This window comes from Myotis lucifugus, unplaced genomic scaffold (genome assembly GCF_000147115.1).
Source record: "Myotis lucifugus unplaced genomic scaffold, Myoluc2.0 scaffold_12, whole genome shotgun sequence".
NCBI classification, from domain to species: Eukaryota; Metazoa; Chordata; class Mammalia; order Chiroptera; family Vespertilionidae; genus Myotis; species Myotis lucifugus.
Window position 1 is genome coordinate 13,851,076 of NW_005871060.1, and position 26,057 is coordinate 13,877,132.

A 26,057-nucleotide genomic window follows, 5' to 3' on the forward strand; every position below is an offset into this window, starting at 1 on the left:
CCTGCCGGCCTGATTGCTCCCAACTGCCCCCCCCTGCCGGCCCGATTGCCCACAACTGCCCTCCCTGCCAGCCATCTTGTGGTGGCCATTTTGTTGTGGCCATCTTGTGACGACATGCAGGTGGTCATCTTGTGGCAGCAATCTTGTGACTACATGGGGGTGGCCATCTTGTGACGAGATGGGGGCCACCATCTTGTGATGACGTGAGGGCATGACGGTCACCTAGGCTTTTATTAGTATAGATTTGCTACCATGGGAGTCCTTATAAGCGCACTTACAGCAAAACACAAAAAAGAAGGCAATGAAGTTCTGTTTCTTTTCTAAAGCTCTTATTCCCTTTCATTCATTAAGATTATACTCTTACCACATTTAGTCAGTCTCACTATGTGGTAAATGCTCACCCTCTACTTTGCCTGATGAGGTGTGTGTAGAAACAAAAAGGTTCTGATTGAAATATCACTGTGCTAGAGTGTTGCTGTCTGAAGAAAAAGTAAATGTTACACCAAGTGTGGAATATATCACATTCCTATAAGAGGAAATCCAAGTTATAGTTTATGATTGGGGAGAATAGTTTTGTACATGAAAAAACACTAATTTTAAAGAATTTAGTAAGCATGAATGAGAGTCTATGAATTAGCAGTCCTTTTCATATGTTAGAGTAATTTAGAATTTAAGTAAGTGAAATTGAAGATCTTTTGCCAAGTGTAGGCAAAAGAATGCATGAGGTAGAGGGAAGAGAAAATCATATTGAATTAAATATGAAATAAAATCTTGTTCTTTCTTCTATATATAACCGTGTTGTAAAGTACTTGGAGTTAACGTTTGTATGTAAGAAGCCACAGATTGTAGCAGTTGTAAAATTGATCAAGTGTCTAGAAATATATTCTAATGTGGGATTTTTATACTATGGAAATTGGCGTGAGTTTAGAAATTGTATGTTAGGTCATATATTCCTTTTCTTAGACTGAAATGAGAACTTAATATAGACTTATGCTCTATAGTCCCTCAAACCTCCAAAACAAAATACTGAGCATAATTTAGTTGGGTTTATATTAAATACATTTAAATATGTAATAGGGCTTCAAGTAAATATTTTTTTAACTATCTGATTTTCTTTTCACAGTTTCACACTCTGGGATTGGACTCTGAACCACTAAAACCATGAGCAACTACAGTGTGTCCTTGGTTGGCCCAGCTCCTTGGGGTTTCCGGCTGCAAGGTGGCAAGGATTTCAACATGCCTCTGACAATCTCTAGTGTAAGCAAACTTTACAGATTTTATTACAGATGTTTATTCAATGCTTAATCCTGGAAACCTCAGGACTAATTCTCTGGATAACCTGTTCTCTACTTACTACAATTGCGTATGGGATTTGATCTCAACAGACTTAGTTACCTGAAATAAAGGATGTAGTGGGCGGGAAGTTAACAAGGATAATTGATTTCAATTTTTGTTTATTTTCAGTTTCCCTTCATCACCTTAAAGATAAAATGCAAAGCATTTATCTAGGGGGTAGACTTCAGATCTTTGAACTGTAACTAATTTGGGGAATTTTCTGGATCTTAGTTTCTTCAGATGTAATATTAGAAGGTTGTATTAATGGAATTTTTCATGTTCCTTTCAGTTCCAAAGCTATTTATTAAAAACTGTTGATCAGCATTAATGAAATGACTATTTTTGGTGTTATTTCCTCAGCTTACTTTCTGGTGAAGGTGATGGCCAACAGTAAAATGGCCCAAAGCTACTTACCTTTGAAGAAGAAATGAAAGACTTGGATCTCCAACTAGATAGTCAGTCTATGAATATTTGAGACTTGGCTGCTTACCTCAGTATGAATGAATTCTGTATATACATTTTAAGGATATGTTTTCCTGATGATGATGATGAGGGGAGTAATTATAGCTTTCATTTATTAGGGCTTGACTGTGGCAGGTACTATTTCAATTACATCACATGTAGGTAATTATTGCTATTAATTACTTGTATAAATTTCCAGAGGTTTTTTTTTTTGTATATTCAAATAAATGTGAACATCTACTCCCCTTTTACTTATATGGTAGCGTATTCCATACCTTGCTTTTTTTCTGAACAGTTTACCTTGAAGAACTTTCTCTATTAATATAGGATTTTCCCCTATTAATAGGGTTTTTTGTTGTGTGTGTTTTAAACAACTGTATAGAATTCTCTTGTAGAGGAGTAACATTTATTTAACCATCACCTGTGGAAGGGTATTTATAACGTTTCCAATATTGCTATCACAAACAGTGCTGCAGCAGATACCACATATGCGTAGTTTTGCATATATATGTATATAATTTTGATAAGTTGTTTAATTTACACTTGAAATAGTGGTGGTATTTCCATTGTCCAGAACTGTCTATTAGTTCATATGACGAATAGACATGTGTGGAAGAGATGGCTTTCAAGCAATTATGTTATGCTTCTCCCTAATAATAAATTTTATCTTAAACTTAAGTAGATTGTTTCTATAATCAGATATTTAGAAGGTTATTATTTTCTTTAATTACATGTATAAGTATACATATATGTACATGCTGCTTCTTACAATATATATTCAACTTGACTTTGAAAGATTAAAAATAAGTTTGTAACACTTACATGTACCTATTAAAATACTTCAAATCGCAGCTTACTAATGAAGTGTTCTTGGCTGTGGATTTTTAAATAGCTATCATTTCTTGTTTCTTGGCTGTGGATTTTTAAATACTTGTCATTGATTTATCACTAATTTCTGTCTTGATTTCAGTTTTTCAGATTTTACAAGGAAATACATACATGTAATCCAGCCTGCAAGTTTTAAGACTCTGTGGTTGGATGAAATTTTAAATGGGCAGTATCTGTGTAGAAATGGGTCTTTTGATTTATTCCTGTTTGAGTTAGGCAATTTTTTTTCTCCTACTGAAGGAAGATCTATTATGAAGAAAGGAACAATATTTGAATACTGTGTGTTTTTATGTACTATTAACATTATATTAAGACAGAATATCCTATTTTATGATAATAGACGAAAAAAACTGTTTTTTAGTTAGCAATACTTCCATTTGTGCTGAAAAAAAAAATCCAGAAATAATTGAAACCTAAATGAAACAAACTTAATCATCACTTTGTTGTTTGGTAATGGAAATGCAAATAGGTATGTAAATATGTGGTACTGTGCCTTTTAAAAAGTTTTCTGTGCTTCAGTTCCCTGGCAGACAGTTTGAGGCGCTAGCTCCATTTGTGATGCTGATAAAACAGAACACGGTGTACATATATATGTGCCCTCCCCAGGCACAGAAGAAATGCTTTCCTTGTGTAGACAGAGTGCTAATTAAAGGATTTTGAACACACTGATTCAGAGAAAGCACGGTAACAAAGCTGCTGAGTTATTTCTGTTCTCTTACAAAAGTCTCTGCCATCTCCTGTGACCTTTTTGGGCCTTGTGCAGTGGGGCATGCAGTTCATTCTGGATTGGAGAGGATGGGGAGGGAGGGGGAGGAGAGAAGGGAATGTTGGCTCAACTGTGCTGCTAAGCTGTTGGCTTTTCATTGTAGTTATTTTTAACCCCTTGTGCGGTTCAAACATGCCTAGTTACATTGCCTAATAAAGATGTATGCCTAGGAACTAATTTATATTGTAAGATTATTAATGTTACACCTCATCTTAATTACTTCTCTGGTTATATTTATTCTGCCTTTATGTAATATATTTTAGTGGTCACCAGATTAATAGTTATCAAGAAGCAATTAAAACCCGAACGCATGCCTTAAAACATGTAATTTAGTGATTTTTTATTTTAATAGTGTGTATGAAATTCTTAGCAAGTTCTGGAACATAGTATTTTCTCAGTTATCTATTACCATAATATCATTATAAAATTAAAAAGAAAAAATTATTTAGAGACTTGAAACATCAAATCTCCAATAATTGTAGGAAACATAGCAGTTATGATTTTTTACCTTATAGTCTGTTGGAACTGAAAAAAAAAAATCACAAGTTTGTCCTTAGATAGGAAGCTGCATCTTTAGAGTTCAAAAGTATACAGCTTTTCCTTGGGTCAGGTATTATTATTTTGAACTACAAAGGGCTATTTATGTTCCCTTATAACATTTGAACTCTATGATATGGAATGTATTTGAGATAAATAAGCCATTGGCTGGGACTTGAACATTCTGTTTTCTTGAGATTTTGTTGTTACCAGCATATGAATATGCTGAACATGACTTGTATCTTAAAGCATATGAACTGTAAAAATTTTAATATTTCACCCAAATTTGTTCATCACCTATATTATATGAATTATGCATTCCCTTTTAGTATGTTGATTTCTAAGATAAGATTGGTAATTTCTGCAAACTCTTAAGAGAGTCTCAGATTGCCATTAACTGCATCATCATGAGAGCCATTGTCTTCAGTTTCCTATTCTTAAAATGGAGTGCTGGCTACAGGAGTTTGCAGGCTCTTTTTATGACCCTGCATTTATGGAATTGCCTTGAAACCGTGGAATGTGGGGATGGGTTTTATTGTAGCTGTGTGGGTTTGTTGGTCTTTGCCAGTATATTTTATAAGAAATAGGAGACCTGTTTTACAATTCAAGACCATATTTTGGAAAATTGATGTTTCTCATGATGGAATTACAAGAAGAATAACATTTTTGTGAATAACATCTTTTTAATACCATATCGTAGACTTGAAGTACTCTGCTGCATGTTATTTTCTGATGTATGAAAATAACATGCAGTATTTTAAGTAAGAGTATTTTACTTAAATGCCAGTATTTGGATTTTCTGAGGATCTCCCATTTTTTCATAAAAACATCTACAATGTTTCTTTAGTAGATAAGAATGAGGTCATGCATTTTGTTTATTTTTATTAATTATTTAAAAATTTTTTATTGTTGAAAGCATTACAGATGTCCCCTGTGTTGTTTTCCCCTCCCATGGACACCCGCCCCTCTGCAGCCACATCTCACAAGCCTTTGCCACACTATTATCTGTGTCCTTAGGCTATGGGTATCCTATCTAATAAAGAGGGAATATGCTAATTGACCCTCATGCCATCTCAAAAGATGGCGGTGCCCACAGCCAATAAGGAGGGAATATGCTAATTGACTGCCACGCCCTCAAAATGGTGGTGCCCATAGCCAATAAAGAGGGAATATGCTAATTGCCACACCCTCAAAGATGGCAGCACCCACAGCCACAAGATGGTGGCGCCCAGTCCCCTCAGCCCCACTGGGGCGCCTGCCTCTGGAGTCCCCCAGTCCCCCCAGCTCCCTAGCCACCCAGGGCCGCCAGAGGTGCAGGTAACCAGGACCGGCCGAGGTTTGCGCTACCGGCAGTGGCAGCAGCAGAGGTGTGATGGGGGCGTCACCTTCCCCTGGTCACCGGGTTGCCTCCCACTCCTGAGGGCTCCCGGACTGTGAGAGGGGGCAGGCCGGGCTGAGGGACACTTTCCATCTCCCCCACCCCCTGTGCACGAATTTCGTGCACCCGGGTCTCTAGTATGCATATAATATTCCTGGGTAATCTCTCCCTCCCCCTCTGAAATTCATCTGTCTGTTCATGGTTCTGTGTCTCTGGATCTATTTTGTTCATCAGTTTATTTTGTTCATTAGATTCCACATATGAGTGAGATCATGTGATATTTATCTTTCTATGACTCGCTTATTTCGCTTACCATAATACCCTCCAGTTCCATCCATGCTGTTGCAAATGGTAAGAATTCCTTCTTTTTTACAGCAGCGTAGTATTCCATTGTGTAGATGTACCACAATTTTTTTATCCACTCATCTGCTGATGGGCACTTAGGCTGTTTCCAAATCTTAGCTATTGTAAATTGTGCTGCTATGAACATAGGGGTGCATATATCCTTTCTGATTGGTGTTTCTGTTTTCTTAGGATATATTCCTAGAAGTGGGATCACTGGGTCAAATGGGAGTTCCATTTTTAATTTTTTGAGGAAACTTCATACTGTTTTCCACAGTGGCTGCATTCCCACCAGCAGTGCATGAGAGTTCCTTTTTCTCCACATCCTCTCCAGCACTTGTCGTGTTTTGTTGATGGTAGCCATTCTGACAGGTGTGAGGTGATACCCCATTGTCGTTTTAATTTGCATCTCTTGGATGATTCGTGACTTTGAGTATTTTTTCACATGTCTCTTGGCCTCCTTCTTGTATGTCCTCTTTGGAGAAGTGTTGGTTCAGGTTCTTTTCTCATTTTTTAATTGGATTGTTTGTCTTCCTTTTGTTAAGTTGTATGAATTCCTTATATATTTTGGAAATTTACCCCTTATTGGGTGTATCATTGGCAAATATATTCTCCCATGCAGTGGGCTCTCTTCACTTTGTTGATGGTTTCTTTTGCTGTACAGAGAGGTCAGGCATTTTAATACTCAAATAATAACTGATTCTCAAGAGTTAGGGGAGCATCAAATGTTACCAGCTTCGACTCGATTTTAGTTGGATTTGAACAGCAGGAGATATTTACTGTTTCCTGGAGTATGGATTCCTGTTTGGGAGTGTGACATAGAACAGAGAAAGACACAGCCTGAAATATTTTGCTGGGAATTCATTTAACCAGCAGTTAAAGGAATACTTCCTAGAAGCCATTGAAGTAATGGAGCATACAAAGGTTGGAGAGAAAAGAAATACGTACAGTACTAGACAGTGTCCTAAGACCTGTCACAAGACAGTGTTTGATGAAATGGCAAAGATACAGATAAGTGTTCCTCATTTTCTGTGGGCATAGATCTTTTGTATTTGTGGGGGCCAGTTTACTACAGGAGAAATGAATTGAACTGGTCCTTGAAGGATGAAATTTGAACACTTCGAAGTCAACATTTCTCTGTGTTGGTTCAGTGCAAATTGAAGAAGACTTTTCTTGCTATTCCTTGACTGAGTGAAGCTGTGAATATAGTTGAGTGATTCTCCAGCCGGGCCAGCTGCAGAGTTTCCCTCCTAGAGGAGGATAGAAAGAGATTTTCAGTCCTCTCAAGCTGAAATGGGAGAACCATCCTACCTTGAATAAATGAGCCCATTGTTAATTTTAAGCTGTTGTGTATTTTCCTTCACATTCCCTCCCAACTAGTCTGTCATTATGCCAAGTTGGAAAGTTAATAATTTAGTTTGTGTAACTTCACAATATATATTTCACAAGTGTGCTCGCTCTGCTTTTAAAATACTAATTACCTTTTGTGTGGCAGTTTTCTATCATTCTGATCAAAAGGGTCTGGAATGTCAAGATAATTCTGAAGATGTTTTTCTGGTCTGTTATTTGTAAAGAAATGAAAAATCTTCTCACTATGTTATATTGTAAATTAATAGTTTCAGGGAAAAGGACTTTTATAGAGTTTAATGAATTTTGAGCATATTTTAAGTTATTTGTTAAAATGAGAGGAATTTTACTAGCATGCAGGACTTTTGAATCTGCTAAAGGAAACAATATTGTAGAGATTGGGTGAAGTAAGAATAGCACTTTAAAAAAGGGGACATATGCATTAGTTTCAACAATAAAGATAAAAAAAATAATAACAGCATTTTAGACCTAAGCAAAGGAGATTTTATTTATTTCAGTTGTTCTTTTTGTTTTTAGCAAAGGAGAGTTTCATATACCCTATTCATCCACTTATGAATATTATTTAGTTAATATAATATTTAGTTACTAAAACAGAATACTGAAGCCTATAGACTTACTTTCTTATCAGTTTTTTTTCAGAACTTTCAAGGCAAAGAGCTTTTTAAAATAATGGTTCTTGGTCAGGCTGCAGTGTGAATATACAGTTAACGAGGTGACTGTCCAGAACATCATGTTTGCAGTAGGTCTTACCCAGATTCCCATTTCTACAGGATCAGTCATGACCTTTTCCCCCAGTTACAACTGCATGGAGGAGAAATCTGATATGAGTTAGTTAAGCCAGAGGCAAATATTGCTCTGGACAAGGAAGAGATGAGAAATAATGAGTATATAATATAAAGTGACAAAACAAAACTCTAGCATATTTAATATATAGAGATTGGCAAAAGTAGGTAAACAGTTGTGAGTACATGAAACAGTTTAAACTTGTATTATTATTTATTGCATTATTTGTATTATAACTGTAAACCTACTTTTGCCCATCCCCTGTGTATACTTTGCAAACACGTGACATAATAATGGAAATGAAAAGAGAAAACATTGGTTTAAGCATCTAATGAGCTGTGACCATGATGACCCTTGATTTAGGTATTCTAGGTGCAGAGCCACTCTATAGCCCTTCTGGGAATGTAAGTTTAGATTTTAATTACAGAGTGGAAAAGTCACTTTTCATTAAGATTTTTTTAGGTAATATTTATGAGTGGACTTGATAATATTGAATGAGCGTTTAAAATTAGTTTGGAAGAATTTTTTATAATATTGTTAAAACTAAATCTCTTAGCCCTAGCTGGTTTGGCTCAGTGGATAGAGTGTCGGCCTGCAGACTAAAGGATCCCAGGTTCGATTCTGGCCAAGAGCACATGCCGGGGTTGTGGGCTTGATCCCCAGTAGGGGGCGGGCAGGAGGCAGCCAATCAAAGATTCTCTCTCATCATTGATGTTTCTATCTCTCTATCCCTCTCCCTTTCTCTCTGAAATCAATAATATATATATATATATATCTAAAAAAACTAAGTCTCTCAAATCTTAGTCACTTTCCCTTCTTCCCTCAACTTATTTTTTTTCTTTCTGTTGCATAAGTGGAGTTATCTACCCTTCTGTAAATACTCAGATCTCTTTTACAGCTGATGTTGTTGCCCATTTTGTGTTAGAATTACTGGAACAAAGTTCATCAACCTTGTTGGCAAATAGTACTCCCAGCTGGGCTAAGCAGTGGCAGCAAATGTCCCTGATAGGTCTGAATGGAGAAGACTAAAATTACCTGGGACAGTTGACAGGAGGGAATGAAAAAGAACAAGTTAGACAGAAGGAGAAGAGAAAGGGGCAATTTAAAAAAGGTCAAAATGGGAACAGTGGTTTGCTGGGTCAGATTTATTACTTAAGAAATCTTAACCCTTCTCCCTTTTCCCTTTTAAAGTTTGATTAATTTATGTTTTTCTTTAGGTAAGACATTCATATGGTTTGAAATTCAGAAGATACAATATGGTTTACAGGAACAGGTCTCCTATTGCCCTGCCATTCACTTCCTCTTCCTGGAAGCAACCAGTGTTACCAGCTTCTTGTGTGTACTTCCAGAAATAATTTGTATAAGTATATGTAAATGCATATATATTCTCACCACCCAGCTTTTCAACAAAAATATACTTACATTTTTGCATTTTGCTTTTTTCACTAACTCAAAATCAGTAAATATATCTTTTTTTTGTACAGCTACATTGTATTTGGCTTTATCATGATTTATTTAACCAGTTTTTATTGATGAGCAATTATATATATATGTGTCATTTTTGCAGATATATATATTTTGCATGTACATGAGATATCTGTCAGATATATTCCTAGAAATGGAATTGCTTAAAGGGCTGTTTGCATTTGTAATTTTGATTGATATTGCCAAATATCTCTATAGAGACACTCCTACCCACAATATGAGAATGCTGGTTTCCTCATACCTGTGCTAGCACACATTTCAACAGACTTTGATCTTTTCCAATCAGATGGGCCTATTTCCATCTTTCTCCTTTTTGTAGGTCTTAGTTACAGGTAGTCTACCAAAGACTCTTATGTTTTTAAGTGGTTCATTGTTTTCCATTTTGCCTGAGAATACACAAAATAAAAGTGTGATGGCTTTTAAATGATTTTATTAATTTATAGGGTTGCTATTATTTGAACTTTTTCACCCAGAGCTTTGGTTAATAAATACCTCTATAATTTGTTTCTATTTCAAAATGGATTTTTTTTCTTTCTGTTAATATATTACTTTCAATAACATGGTGAAAGACTTTTTTGTGTTTTTTTTTGGCATACTGCCCTGTTGTAGACTTTATGAAAAATTTAGCAGATTACATTTAATAAATTGATTTGTGTGTAACTTTGAATCCCACTCTTCTCTAGCTCCCTCTCAATGATGTGGCAAAGAGACTGGCCATGGTGAGGCATGGTCCTGAGACAGTGAAATTCACCCTTAGGAGCCTCACTGTGTTTTCATGTCAACCTTTATTAGTTAGTGGAGCTTAAATGAAATCACAAAGGTTTGTATAGTGTTCTGTAGCATAGTGAGTCACACATTGTGAAGGTGTGTACTAAAGTGTGGCACAGTATATTTCTTCATCTTACCTGGGTGTAAGCAGCAGAGGTATATGTTGTTAACTTTGATGACAAAAAGAGTGAGAATACCAGGATGTTTGTATATTATGTGCTTAAAAATGAAGGAGGCCCTAGCCGTTTGGCTCAGTGGATAGAGCGTCAGCCTGTGGACTGAAAGGTCCCTGGTCAAATCTGGTCAAGAGCACCATGCCTGGGTTGTGCGCTCGATCCCCAATGGAGGACATGCAGGAGGCAGCTGATCAATGATTCTCTCTTATTGATGTTTCTATTTCTTTCCTCTCTGGAATAAAAATACACATACACACACACACACACACACACACACACACACACACACACGAGGCCCAGTGCACAAATTCGTGCATGGAGTGGGGAGGGGGGCGGACCGCAGGAGGTTGGCCGGCCGGGGGAGGGATCGTGGGAGGTTGGCCGCCAACCCCAAGGAGGGAGCTGGCCCTCAGCCCCCTTGGGTAAGGGGCCGTGTCCACCACCACCCATCCCTGGTTCCTCAACCCAGCTGGGCCTGAGGGCCCCAGTGGGGTCGGGAGAGGAGGCAACAGTCGCCGGGCTGGGTGCGGGAGGAACGGACGCTGTCGGCGCCCTGCCACTGCACGATTCCCCGCCTCCCACCTTCCTCCTTCCCTCGCCGCCACTGCGGCAGATGGGTGGCCCCCAGGGAAGGGAGAGGACAGAAGTGAGACAAACCCTTGTGTTGAGGGCTGATTTTGAATAGATCTCAGTGAGGGAGCTGCTTTGCTATGTATGAAACCCCGACCCAGAAGCAGGTCTCTACGAATGGTTTAGCACCAGGGGCCAATGGGGGCCGGCTAGCCGGGGGGAGGGGCCGTGGGAGGTTGGCTGTGGGAGCTCACTGACCACCAGGGGGCAGCTCCTGCGTTGAACATCTGCCCCCTGGTGGTCAGTGTGCATCATAGCAACTGGTTGACCAGTTGTTCTGGTCGTTTGGTCATAATGGTTGCTTAAGCTTTTGTATATGGAGAGATGTGTATGTGTGTGTATTTGTGTATATGTATATACTACAGGCCTGGTGTACAAAATTCGTGCACTGGGGGGGGGGGAGTGTCCCTCAGCTCAGCCTACACCCTATCCAATCTGGGACCCCTCAGGGGACGTCCGACTGCTGGTTTAGGCCTGTTCCTACAGGGATCAGGCATCAGACATCCCTCACAATCAGACATCCCTCTCACAATCCAGGACTGCTGGCTCCTAACCACTCACCTGCCTGATTGCCCCTAACCGCTTCTGCCTGCCAGCCTGATCACCCCCTAGCCGCTCCCCTGCCGGCCCGATTGCCCCCAACTGCCCTCCCCTGCAGGTCTGGTCACCCCCATCAGCCCTCCCCTGCTGGCCATCTTGTGACAATGTGGGGGCAGCCATCTTGTGATGACGTGGGGGTGGCCATCTTGTGATGCAAGGGTGTGAGAGTCAATTTGCATATTACCTATTTATTATATAGGATATACTAGAGGTCCAGTGCATGAATTCATGCACAGGTGGGGTCTGGTTGGCCCGGCCCAATCAGCTGGGGGGAGGGGATGTGGGAAGTTGGCCAGCCAGCCCCACTCCTGATTGGGGTGGGGGGCCCACTGGGGGTGGACTGAGGGGAGGGATCACGGATGGTTGGCCGGCTGGCCCCGCCCCCTGGTCAAACTCCCGGTTGAACTCCTCGTTGAGGGGGCAGTTTGCATATTAAGCTTTTATTATACAGAATGAGCACATAATCTTAAAAAAAATGAAGGAGGAATTTTCCTGTAGTGTGTTGCTGTAAATTTTTAAATATGTGAAGAGCTTGGAACTAAATAAGAATTTTTACCTTGTTTTACCAGTAGTCACTGTTCATGATAATTGTCTTGGGGAAATTTTAATTTATCAAAAGAAGTGGTTATTTTAACGAATTAACAATTGAATGCCATTTTGATTCCATCAGGGATTTAGCTGTGATTTGGTTCCATTGAAAAGCTAATTAGGATAAAATGAAGGAGGAATTTTCCTGTAGTGTGTTGCTGTAAATTTTTAAATATGTGAAGAGCTTGGAACTAAATAAGAATTTTTACCTTGTTTTACCAGTAGTCACTGTTCATGATAATTGTCTTGGGGAAATTTTAATTTATCAAAAGAAGTGGTTATTTTAACGAATTAACAATTGAATGCCATTTTGATTCCATCAGGGATTTAGCTGTGATTTGGTTCCATTGAAAAGCTAATTAGGATAGTATTTCTAAAATGATTTTTGAGATTGTTAACATTTAGAGATGGTAAAAATAAAAATAAAATTAGTAAGGTTGTATAATGGTAGCTGGAAGAAATTATAGATGAGTTCTGAAAGTATTTTTCTTTTTGAGAAAAGGTGCTGGAGGGCAAATGTCCTTTAGGAAAAAAAAAATGCTTTATCCTTTACGAACGCTTAGGGATGTTCTGGAGAGAAAAATTTATAAATACAAGTATTGTTACATATGTAATTTTCATGATTTTGGACATTCTCCTGAAATATCTCTACGTTGCTAACTTCCAGGTAGTCTACAGATGGTTCTTTTGATCTTTTTGTACTACGAATTTCTGTTTATATGTACCTTTATCTATTCTGGAAGATTCTAGTATGTTGGCATCCAATTCTCAGTGTGATACTTTGATATTTTAACAAGCAAAGGTGTCTTTAAACTTCCTCAATGGCTTATCTCCTCCTTAGGCTAATTCCTCATCCTCAAGCTGGCACCTTGCCCAGGCAGGGGTTATAAAATCCTACATTCAATACATTACTACCCTATTTAAGAATTATAAGGGCTTCCTGTTATCTGTTGAGTTATTGCTTAACTTCTCAGTCTGGCATTTGGGCTGCATATAAATAGGCCTACTTAATACAACTGAATTTATAGTCTGAAATGCCCAATTTGAACCCTGAAGTTCTTGATCTCTTTATTCTTATGCATAGTACCTTTATTTCCTATCATCTCTAAAGCCCTGTCCATCCTTCAAGGCACATTCATATACCAGGTGTTCTTTGTAATGTTTGACTGCTGTAGCTCACTTAGATCTCCTTTCTTTCCTATGTTAAATAATAAAAATGGAAATATGCTAACATTTATTGATCCCTTATTATTGTCTAGGCCAGGGGTGGGCAAACTTTTTGACTCGAGGGCCACAATGGGTTCTTAAACTGGACCGGAGGGCCGGAACAAAAGCATGGATGGAGTGTTTGTGTGAACTAATATAAATTCAAAGTAAACATCATTACATAAAAGGGTACGGTCTTTTTTTTTTTTTAGTTTTATTCATTTCAAACGGGCTGGATCCGGCCCGCAGGCCGTAGTTTGCCCACGGCTGGTCTAGGCTCTGCTCTAGGTATTTGCACATGTTTGAATCCTCATAACAACGCTCTGAGGGAGTAAGATTTTAAATCTCCGATTTACAGATGAGGATTGAGAAACAGAGAAGTTAAAAAACATGTCTGAAGTTGTACACAACTAGTAGTTGGTTAGGCTTAGGGTTCGAAAACCAGTCAAACTGAGTAATCCTCCTATATAATAAAAGGCTAATATGCAAATAGACTGAACGGCGGAACAACTGAACAACCAGTCGCTATGACATGCGCTGACCACCAGGGGACGTGCGTGGAACATGGTGGGTGTCGGCCATAGCGGGATGGTGGAGTAGGTGAACGGGGCCGCCAGACCAAGGCAAGGCACCAGTTGCTGTCATTGGGGTGAGCCTCTGGGGTTACTGAAAATTCTTTGCTCCTGTGCGCTGAGGTCCCGCCTGGCGCTTGCACCTGCTGCCAGCACCAGCCCTGCTCGCACCTGCTGCTGGCACCAGAGCCACCGCTCGCACCTACTGCCAGTGCTTGGCGCCGGCTCCAATTGCTCGGTGCTGTCAGCAGGTGTGAGTGGCGGCTGCCGGCCCCAATCGCCCCTCAGGGCTTCTCTACCTCCCACTGCTCCTGAGGGGAGATCGGGACCGGCAGCTGCCTCTTGCACCCGCCACCGGTGACGGCCCTGCTCGTACCTGCTGCCGGTGCTGGAGCTGCCGCTCACACCCACTGCCCGTGCTGGAGCCGCTGCCGGTGCCTGGTACCGGTCCCGATCACTTGGCGCCATCAGCGGATATGAGTGGTGGCTGCCAGCCTGATCACCCCTGAGGGCTTCCCAACCTCCCCCTGCTCCTGAGGGGCGATCGGGGCAGTAGCTGCCGCTCACACCCGCTGCTGGCACTGGCCCCAGTTACTTCACACTTTCAGTGGGTGCAAGCGGGGCTGCTGGCAGACAGGTGACTGGGGGGGGGGGGGGGCGTGGCAAGAGGGGCCGGGCAGGGGCATGGAGGAAGGGCTGAGACCCGCCCCTGTGCCTACTGCAGCCTCGTGGCCCACGATTTCTTTCAAGGTGCACGAATTCGTTCACTGGACCCCTAATAATAAATAATGCTCTTAACCAGTACACTCTGTTTTCTGGGAATAGATGAAAGTTTTCCCTACTGACAGTCAGGTTTGTGTGTATGTTTCTTAAAGAGAGAACACATGCTATGGAATCAAAGACTTGAATGTATGGAAATAATTGAGATTATTAAGAAAAAAATATGACTGGGTTTCAAGCTAATCATCAGAATCATCAATGAGATTTTTAAAAATGTAGATTCCAGGCTCCAGACTTTGAATTCAGTATGTTTAGGGATTCTTACGTGCTTTCTAGATGTTTCTTATGTACCATTTTAGTTCCATTTGTACACTAAGGTTTGGGAACCATATGTAGCTTTGATTCAAAAAAATATTTTTATTATGGATCTTTGTTACTTAGATCATTTCAGCAAAAAGATTAAGGCTAAGTTACAATGGAACTGTCATTGACTAAATGTGACAGATCTGCTTGCTCCAACCACCAGTCTTTTCCTATTTCTCATTGTGCAGTCACTGTAGGTAGAATCCTTTAAGGAAATAAATGTCAGTTTTAATAATATGTGATATCAGGCTTTAGTCTATTTACAGTGCTGTATTTTTGTGACAGAAAATTTAGAGGACTTTGAAGTTGGTAATACTATTATCATTTAATAATGAGTGTTAAATTTACCAAAGACTTATGGAGAAATCTTTGACTATACTATGCTTTGTTTCACACCTCATTATTGTTATATTATTATTTAAAAAATATTTTTACTGATTTCAGAGATGAAGGGAGAGGGAGAGGGAGATAGAAACATCAATGATGATAGAAAATCATTGATCGGCTGCCTCCTGCATGCCCCCCACTGGGGATCGAGCCCACAACCTGGGCATGTGCCCTTTACTGGAATCGAACTTGGGACCTATCAGTCCACAGACGGACACTCTATCCATTGAGCTAAACCAGCTAGGGCTCACACCTCATTATTAGGCTAAATTGGTAACATTTAAGTTAAAAAGAACTAGTCAACAGTCTTTTTAAGTCCATGGACCAGGGATCAGTTAAAATTTTTGCTCTCATATTAGCTTTCACAGCAGTGCAGCTTAACAACACATAGATACATATAAATAGGTTGTATACTTTGTTAAATCATGAATGTCTCACCAGGAAAAATAGACCCTACACCAGTGATGGCGAACCTTTTGAGCTCGGCGTGTCAGCATTTTGAAAAACCCTAACTTAACTCTGGTGCCGTGTCACATACAGAAATTTTTTGATATTTGCAACCATAGTAAAACAAAGACTTATATTTTTGATATTTATTTTATATATTTAAATGCCATTTAACAAAGAAAAATCAACCAAAAAAATGAGTTCGCGTGTCACCTCTGACACGCGTGTCATAGGTTCGCCATCACTGCCCTACACTCTGGGTCTTATTTACTCAAGATCATATTCGAATTCCCAGTAACTCTTCAGTAAGTGTTGACCGATTATCATAATAAAAACAGAGACTAAATGGTGGCAATTGCAATCGAGTTTCTTCTACATTCGCTTTGTTAATTTACATGATTGATAGTTAGAATTAACTGATGAAACATTTTGGTTTTCTTTGTTTTTTAATTTCATTGAGAGTTTAAGTTTCTAGGAAAAATGCCCCAGAGGTTACATTGTGTGATAGCTCCATGCTTCCAAGGTAGTCTTCCACAAGTCACCTAGAATTTGTTTTCTGTATATTTGACCCAAGGGTCCTACTTCTGTCCTTTAGTGTCATGCACAACAAAGAATGACCCTGTCACATGATAGCTTTTCAAATAGGTGACTGAGCTATGTTTTCATTCGAGACCTGTGGATATTCTATTGGAAGCTATTTCTTTATGTTTCAATCATGACACATTATAGGAATGTGCCCCTTAGCATTTGCCTTTAAAAGTACCAAAGTCAGTTTTTAAATGTCTTTTTATAACTCCTAGAACTGAAATGTTAGATATATTAAGCCCAATGCAGAAATACAGTTTGTAGTAAGAAAACTAATTTTTTGTGTGACTGAAGTGCAGGATTTAGAATCTGCTCTGGGCAATGAGCTTGATGGAACTTTCATTGTTTTCTCTGTCTACTTTTATACTGTTTGAAATTTTTGCAGTATGTATGTATTCTATTTAAAAAGAGAAAGAAAACGAAAACTAGCCTATGCTTTATACATGTGCCAACTCAGACTTGTCTGGACATATATGGTAATAGAGCCTAAGAGGGGCAAGTGTGTGTGTGTGTGTGTGTGTGTGTGTGTGTGTGTGTGTGTGTTGCACGCGCTTGAGTTTGCATTGTATGCATGAAAGATAAGGAACCTCATGGAAAGAAATTCAGGAAACAGATAATTGAGGTGTTATTCAAGGTTAGTTTTTGGAGATTTTACTATCATTATTTTAGGAGAGATGGGTAAATTCTTGGAACAGCTACCCTTCTGAATGACTTATGCCACAAATCTGAGAGGAGAAGGTGTAGTCAACACATTTATTGATCTCTTACTGTGTGCTAGGCCTTGAGGGTGGTTCTCTATTTTCTGACACAGAGGCACATGGGAAATGATAGGATATATAGGAAGGAGCTTGGTAGTAGGAGAGGACATTTAAGTATTCAGATATAGGAAAAGACCATAAGGTAATGTGTACTTTGATTTTTCAGCCCCTTTAAGGATAGCAGGGAAATTCCAGACTAGCTCTGTAGAATCCATGGAGGAGACACAAGTAGCAGTGGCAGACAGAATTTTCTGTACTTAAACTGGGCATGGACTTATTTATTTAGTGTCATTATTGAGCACCTACCATATGCTCAATATTGATTTAGGCCAGGGGTGGGCAAACTTTTTGACTCGAGGGCCACAATGGGTTCTTAAACTGGACCGGAGGGCCGGAACAAAAGCATGGATGGAGTGTTTGTGTGAACTAATATAAATTCAAAGTAAACATCATTACATAAAAGGGTATGGTCTTTTTTTTTTTTTTTTTTAGTTTTATTCATTTCAAACGGGCCTTATCCGGCCCGCGGGCTGTAGTTTGCCCACGGCTGATTTAGGCACTGATATCAATATTGAGCTTATGGTAGGTGCTCAATAATGACACTAAATAAATAACAAGCTCTTAGTGTTATGGACCTCATATTCTAGTAAGAAGGACTGATGCCTTACAAATCTATAATAATAAAAGCATAATATGCTAATTAGACCAGACAGCCGAATGACCTTCCGGATGTCCTTCCAGACATCCTTCCGGACAAAGCCGTGGGGGCGGTCAGGCAGGAAGGTGAGCAGTTAGGGGCGATGAGGCAGGCAATTGAGCGGTTAAGGGTGATCCGACAGGCAGGCGAGCAGTTAGGGGCGATGAGGCAGGCAGGCGAGCAGTTAGGGGTGATCAGGCAGACAGGCAGGCAAACGGTTAGGAGCCAGCAGTCCAGGATTGTGAGAAGGCACAGGCCAGGCTGAGGGACCTTCCCTATTCCTCCGTGCACAAATTTTGTGCACTGGGCCTCTAGTTTATAAATAAATAAGCAATGCAGTTTTAATAAGGTAATGTGCAAGGGAATAATTGGAGTATCAGGATTAGTGTATTGGGGATATAGAGGTTTTAGTTAGATTGGTTGGTCCAGACAGGCTGTTTTGACTGAGGAGGCAACATTGACTTAACAAGATTAAGAAGCCTTGACTCCTTGGTCATGGAAAGAACAAGTAGAACAGCATTGCTGACATAGAGAACAGTAAGTGCAAAGGCCTTGAGATAGGTAAGAGTTTAGTGTGTTCAAGGAATAGAAGGGAGGCCAGTGTGGCAGGAGTGCAGTGAGCAAGGAGGAAAACAGTGACATTAGGGAAGGGAAGTATATCTGGTTCTTCCACTGAAATGCCTACCAAAACAGTGACATGAGAGAAGGAGGTTCGAGGTAGTGAGGAAGATAACATTGGGGTGATGGTGGGAAAACTCTTGGGATTTGAGAGAGCTTTTGATTCCTCTAGAGCAGGCGTGGGGAAACTTTCTTCTGCCAAAGGCTGTTTGGATATTTATAACATCATTCTCGGGCCATACAAAATTATCAACTGAAAAATTAGCCTGAGATATTTGGTCAAACATTTAATTAACTCACCTCTAATGGCTTGGCAGGGCCAGACCACATGATTGCAGGCCTGCAGGCTGGACGTTACCCATCACTGCTCTAGAGAGAGTGGGTTGCTATTGTGATTTTTACCATATCTGCAGACTGGTGTGTTTTTAAATTAGTTTTGGTAGGCATTTCAGTGGAAGAATTAAAAAAAATTAAAAAAATTTTTGAGCAAAGGAATAACCATATAGCCTTCCAATATGGCTATTTGGAAGTAATTTACCCATTTTAATATTGTTTGTTTGTTTTAAAAAGTTATATATAATTAAATCACACACATGATTATTTTTTATTGTTTATCCACTGATTACATTTTTTCTATTTTGTTCTCCTCAAGATTTTCTTATTATCGCTCTATGAAGCAGCTTGTATCCCAGATGGCTTCTGTTTTCATTTCCTTGTGATGTTATGACCTTTTCTACTTTAATAAAGAAATGTTGCGTACACATTCAGGAGTTGTTTACAAATTATGCTGGTAGCGCTTTCGTTCGAGTGTGCCTCAAAGATGATGTAAGTGTTAGGATGTTTATTCTAGGTCAGATAAGTTGAGCTGAAAAAGATTTTAAAATGTGTCTATTCTTAAAATGAATGTTCTTGCCTATTGATTGGTTAATGCACCCACTGCCAAAAGTTATGTTTTCGACCCTCTTATTATTTCAAGTGGAGGGAATTTATGAGATTTAATGTTTTTCATTTCTGAACTTTTCAGAGAGGTATTTGAGCAGATTAACATCTAATAAGGGAAGGCTGACAATTGACTCTGTATTATCAGATTTTCATGCCTAAACCTATTGTTAATGGATAAAAGTGTCATCAATATCTTATACAGCTGCAGGTCTGCTGTAATAAATCATAATGCCATAGCAAATGATGTAACTTCAGATTTAAGGTCAGCTTTTATAAATTCAGGAGAAAAAAAGTTTGCCTATGATTTTGGGGGTATAGTTGCAAAATAATGCTTTATAACCAATTTAAGAATTATCTATATTAAATATTAAAAAATAATATACTAGTATAAAAGTAATATTACTTTAGCTATAGCTTATTTCTTTTTTTGGATTAATTTTCTTTTAAAATTATTTTTTTATTTTTCATTTATAGTTTATAATATTATATTGGTTTCAGGTGTACAACCTAGTGATTAGACATTTATATAACTTACGAAGTGATCATCTCGATAAATCTAGCCATCTATATGACACCATGAATAGTTATTTCACAGATAGAGTTTTCTCAATGACTTTATCTTAAGATTTAAAGTACTCTAATGGCAATTAACATGTAGCCTTAAAAAAACTCTTCAGGCCCTTGTGATTATAAAATGATAAGTGGTCAAACATCTGTGAACACTGTATTATCAAAGCTAATATATTAGTATTCTTTTTTTTATTTTTTAGTTTTTTACAGTGATTCTTTTAGGGTTATTTTCTTCCAACATACTATTTTAAGATTATGATTTTAGTGGACACTATTCTATGTGCTGTTTTTGTAGTTATTACAAGTATAAGCTCTGGAGCTCAATATGTTGGTGTGAATCCTGGCTCTGTAATTTACTAGTTATTTGTATATTTAGACAAATTACTCAAATGTGCCCCAGGTTCTTCAACTGCCAAATGAAGGTAAAAATAATATTACATCATAGTATTGTTGGTTTAAATAAATTGACACATGTAAAGTATCTGGCACATAGAAGTACTCAGTGAAGTTTACCTAATAATAAAGGTTACCTTATAGTAATAAGTATTGTAAAAATATATTTTAAGATCTGTTCCTTGTTAGATAACTTCATCTTCAAAATCCAAATTCTGGTTTTCATTTTGTAGGTTTTTATATAGGATTCTTTTGAAACATCCTTCAGTGTGTGCATACACACATGCAGGCACACGTAACATACACAGACCCTGTAGTTAGAATTATTTCACTAAGCATATTTTTTTAATAGAAGGTACATAATAAATATTTGTTGAATGAATAGGGCATTTTCTTCTTCCACCTGTCATGACCTGGCATAAATTTGAAACGATTTGAAAGGATGGTTAGTACCAGTAGTACCTCTAATTGCCATTCACTATGTGTTATTTTTTAAACTTTTTAAAAGTGACATGAGAAACTATATTGCAGGCGAGAGACACTTGCTCTAGGGAACAATTTTCTTTTCCATTGAAAAGTACATGTGATTATAAGAGAAAATTTGTAAGTGGAATATAGAGGAGACAAGCCAAGCACTGTGTCTGTCATTTGAACTGTCTCTTTCTAGGAATTATTGTAACATCAATAGCCTTTATGTGTAGGTCTGAGTGCTCCTTATCTTGCCCTCATGCTTCTCTGGCCATAGCCAACTGGACCTGGGATGGCTGCCTGACCCAAATGTAGTCATTTGTATACAAAGTTAGCAGATCTGTATGTGATCACACTATTTACAAGCTCTATAATTTTTATGAAATATAAAATTTAACTACTCAGAACTTGAGTGATACAAATAAACGTAAATTGTTGTTCACTCATTGATTTATTTGCTTATTCCACAAACATTTATTGAACATCTTTTATATGCCAGGCACTGTGCTAGGCACTGGGGATATAATGGTGTGATGAAACAAAGTCTATTCTTTCTCAGACCTGTATTTTAGGTGAGTGAAGAAGTAAACAAATAAAAATAGCTGGTGATAAATAGTAAGGGGCAAAACAAAAAAGTACAGGGAAAGGGAGTGGTGGGTGAATAGGGGTTACCAATTTATAGATGAGCAAACAAGGCATCACAGATAAGGTGACATTTGAGCAGAGACTTGGATGAAGTGGGGGAAGAACTTTTGGTGCAGAGGGTGAAAACCCTAAGATGAGCATTTGTGTGGCATGTTTGAGGAAGAGCAAGTTTCAAGTGCCTAATAGGGGGAGAGTGGTGGAAGATGTTTTTAGAGATTTAAGGGTAGTTATTTCCCAATATTGAAATTTACAGTAGATTAGTTGATAGGACAGAAACGTTTTGCCTTGAAATTAAAATAAGACCTTGTCAACTTAGATTTTTTTGTTGGATTTTGGAACACAGTACCAGGGTACTGTGGTACAGGCAATTACTTTCTCTGAAGACTGAAAACTCATTGCAGTGTTATTTTATTCAGGACCTTAGTAGTAGTAAAGATTTAACATGTAATAAATAATGAGTATTTGTATTCTTACTATGGTTACTTTTGTAGGAAGAGTAATTGGTTATAATGAGAGGTGGGATCAGATTAAATATAATCTGATGATATATTTTATGGAGTAGTAACTATTTAATTTCATTGCCATCACCCTTTCAATAATATTCACTTTTATGTAAGGCGAAACAAAAATTATTTTTGTCCTTATTCTAAGATTTTGGCTTAACTCTTATTTTTCAGCTTTATAACAGAGATTGAAAAATTTTAGTATCTGCATAATCACTGAAGTAACGTGTACACTGTTGAGGCATATTAAAAGGTGAAATGATTAGTTATATTTAGGGATTTGTCAAATAATATTTGAAATAACCTTTTAAGGTTTGTTTTCAGAAACATTTTCTGGGAAGCTTTGGTCTCAATACAATGGATTATCATTAAAACATTTCATTTAAACTTGGCAGGAATGACTTTTTGAAGTCAGCTAACTTATCAGGTGATCTAGTAACTGTTATGCCCAGATTTCAGGATCCCCAAGAAACCACATCAGGGAGCCAGCCAGTCCGATGCAAAAGCGTAAGAGTCTTTATTCGAGCTAGCTCGGCTCCCCCACCTTGCCGACACAGCGACAGGAAGCAGAGAGAGATAACTCTGTGTGGAGACGGGTTATATAGGGGGAGTTGGAGGAAGGGGAGGAGAAAGGACTGTGCTCTGCCGATTGGCCAGACACAAGTCTGTGTCTTGTTCCTGGGTGTGGCTAGCAGAGGCTTAGACTTCCGGGAAGAAGCTCCTTGCCAAGCACGTGGCCAAGGTAAGATGGAGCACTTACCCTGGGGCAAGGTGGAGGGCATAGCCCTTACCCTGGGGCAAGGTGGAGGGCCTAGCTCTCGCCCTTTCAGTAACCATAGTCCAATCTTCTTGGCTTCTTTTACAGTCACTGGGATTGTGTTTCTGTTCAATTTTTAAATAAAAATAGCTAAATATTTTCTTGGGGAGGGGCAGTTTTTCAAAGTGTTTTTATTTTATCATCATTAATCTTCATTCTTTTTAAGGCTTAAGTTCTATTGTCACTAGACGGCTATCTAAATTATCCTAATTAAAAGTTTCATAATCAGCTGAATTACCTTTTGTGTCAACAAAACCCTACCCTTTTATTTGCCTGAAGGAGAGGTAAGAAATGTTATAAACAAATTTTCTCATCAAGGGAAATTGCTATGTAAAGGACAGATTTATTTAATGGAGAGCTTCTTTCTAAATTCAATCTAATGCTAAAGCTCTGTATGTAATATAGATGATATGCCTCTCTAGAGTTGCTTACAGTTTTAAAACTTATTTTTCAGTGATTTTGTGAAACAAGTAATTTCTTCAACAAAATTTGGAAGTTGATTTAGACTGGTTAAATAAGGTCGTGTGCTTGTTCAGTTTTTGATAATTCAGGTTTTTTTGCAAATGTAGCTGGCTTGAGTTTCATGATCGAATTTGTCCTTCACTGGTAATGAGGAGGATTATTTGCATTGGGGTTAATTTTTTTAAACCTTAATAAAGTTAATAGTGTTTCTTTAAGAAGGAAAATAAAAATAACCAATAGGATAAAAGTAGAATGGTGGCAATGGGGCATTAGTGGGAGATGGATATGGGAAATTATTTAATGGGATTGGGTTTCAGTCTTGCAAGATGAAAAAGTTCTGCAGCTCTGTTGCCCACCAATGTGAATATATTTTACCAGTACTGAACTGCAGACTTAAAAATGGTTAAGATGGCTTAAAAAATTGGAGAAAAAATAGTGGCATATTGAACTGCTATGATGATTTAAAAAATCATCATAAATATCACATACAGGACTACACAAGTTATGTGACTTTATTTTGGTCAACAGAACATTATCAGCTTATAAACCTTTGTTATTTCTTATAGACATTACAAATACACATTTTAGAAAAATACTTTTTCTTCAATTTGCCAAAGATTTTAATAGCATTTAGATAGGAATTAACAGAGAGCAAATTATTATTGACTTTACAAAATATATTTTTATTGATTTTAGAGAGAGGGGAAAGGAGAGGGACAGAGATAGAAACATTGATGAGAGAGAAACATCAATTGGCTGCCTCCTGCACCACCCCCACTGGGGATGGAGTCTGCAATTCAGGCATGTGCACTGCTGACCAGGAATGGAGCCTGTGACCTCCTGGCTCATGGGTTAACGCACAACCACTGTGCCACCCCAGCCAGGCTATTAATGACTTTTACTTGAAGTTGTAGGAACTAAAACTTAACTGCAGGGATTGGTGTAACTGTGGTAATGTAATTTCTTAACTAAATTGAACAGATTTACTAGGGAATAGCCTCTAAAGACAGTGGAAAGTTTGGCAGAATTGGCAAACTGCCTTCCAGTTTAGTAACTTTAAGGCAATTCAATTCTGCCCTCTCTTTAAACACACATATGTACCACAAATGTTGCATATATATTGCTCCCAGATCTTTTAAACTATTAGGTAGCTCTTGAAGTTGTATGATATGTAAACTAAAAAAAAAGTCATAAATATGGTCACATATTTCATGAGTGTGAACTTGGATGTACCTGACAATTTACTATTACTGGTGAATACACTGAAAACCTGGTTTTTCACATATTTATAGTTCTTCACATAACATACACATACATGAGGAAGCCAGTGTTGTGTTTTACTTATAACCATCTGGAGTCATTCCCTTTGTTTCTTTTATAGTTTTATACTATTATTTCTGATTGGATTTTTTTACAGTTTCGATATTTTGAATGTTTTAGCTTAGGTGGATAAGATTTTTCACTTCATTTTTTACATAACTCAATCTCTCTTTCCACCTAAAAGTACAGTCTGTAGAATTATGAAGAACTGGTGTATTTTAATTAAGCGTTGTTCTCTCTCTCTCTTTTTTTGTAAGTAGTAATTGGTAACTATAAATTTCAAGAGGAAACAACTTACTTTGAGTATAAAAATTTGAAAAATTTTATTAAAAAAATATATACACACATTCCATTTGAAACTATGTAGGAGCAATGACAATAAAAAGCTAAAACAAAACAAACCTGAAATCCAGTTACCCAGAAAACTACTGTGGACATTTTCATGAATATCTTTAAGAACAGCCATGTCACTGACTTTATGTAGCAATGCATCTTGGATCTTCTTGCATCATTAGTATAAAAATACTTTTATCATCTTTTTGTTTGTTTTTTTATATTTTTTACTCTGTTGGTTTCATACTTAAATTTTTTTAGTTTATGTATTGATGGTTTAGAAGCGGTGTAACAAATACAGAGGCAGGAGCATATCACAGTGCTTAGGAAGGAGTATGTACTTTGGAGCCAGCTGTCTGTCAGGTGTTCAAATCCTAATACCAACACTTTATTTCTCTGTGACCTTGAGCAAGTTATAAAACTCACCTGGGACTCTGCTTTCTCATCTGTAAAATGGAGTTATTAATAGTATACTTACATTATAGGATTGCTGTGAAGATTTAGTTTATATATTTTAAGTACTTGAAATACTTAAAAAAGAGTGCATGCAACATCAGTATAAACCAGGGGTCCTCAAACTACGGCCTGCGGGCCACATGCAAATACAAATATTGTATTTGTTCCCACTTTGTTTTTTTACTTCAAAATAAGATATATGCAGTGTGCATAGGAATTTGTTCATAGTTTTTTTTTAAGCTATAGTCCAGCCCTCCAACGGTCTGAGGGACAGTGAACTGGCCCCCCTTGTTTAAAAAGTTTGAGGACCCCTGGTATAAACAAACCATTTTTGTTGTTACTATGGAGTTGTGGTTGCTAATATTTTAGGATAGAGGTGTGTTTCAAATGATCAGGTTTTAGTCCAAGCATCCATGTATATTTCCTTGCAAGTTAGTTCCTTGTCTGTTCAAAATTTTCTGCACATTATTTTGTGTCTGTTGGATGGAGGTAGAGTGAGAGGAGGATGGTAGAAAGGAAGTTTTGGGTTTCAGAGCCCTGGATAGAGTTACTATTGGCAGTTACCCATGCTTTTCTGGCCATATCGCCTTTGGCATATCATGGGTGGCCTTTGACTAGAACTGTTCTAAGTAGAACCAGCCCTGCTATATCCTAGAATCTAGGGAATTGCTATAAAGGTTCTCAACCCA

The 26,057-nt window shown here is 38.1% G+C and overlaps 1 protein-coding gene across 8 annotated transcripts in view; it reads left to right on the forward strand.

The window, feature by feature from the left end:
• PDLIM5 (PDZ and LIM domain 5) overlaps positions 1-26,057 on the forward strand; it is a 210,703-nt gene that overhangs the window by 3,486 nt on the left and 181,160 nt on the right. For all 8 annotated transcript variants that reach the window (XM_014452092.2, XM_014452094.2, XM_014452095.2 and 5 more), the window contains exon 2: positions 1,124-1,257. In XM_014452092.2, coding sequence (XP_014307578.1) covers positions 1,162-1,257 — 96 coding nt within the window. In that variant the 5' untranslated portion in view covers positions 1,124-1,161. The remainder of the gene's footprint in view (positions 1-1,123; positions 1,258-26,057) is intronic.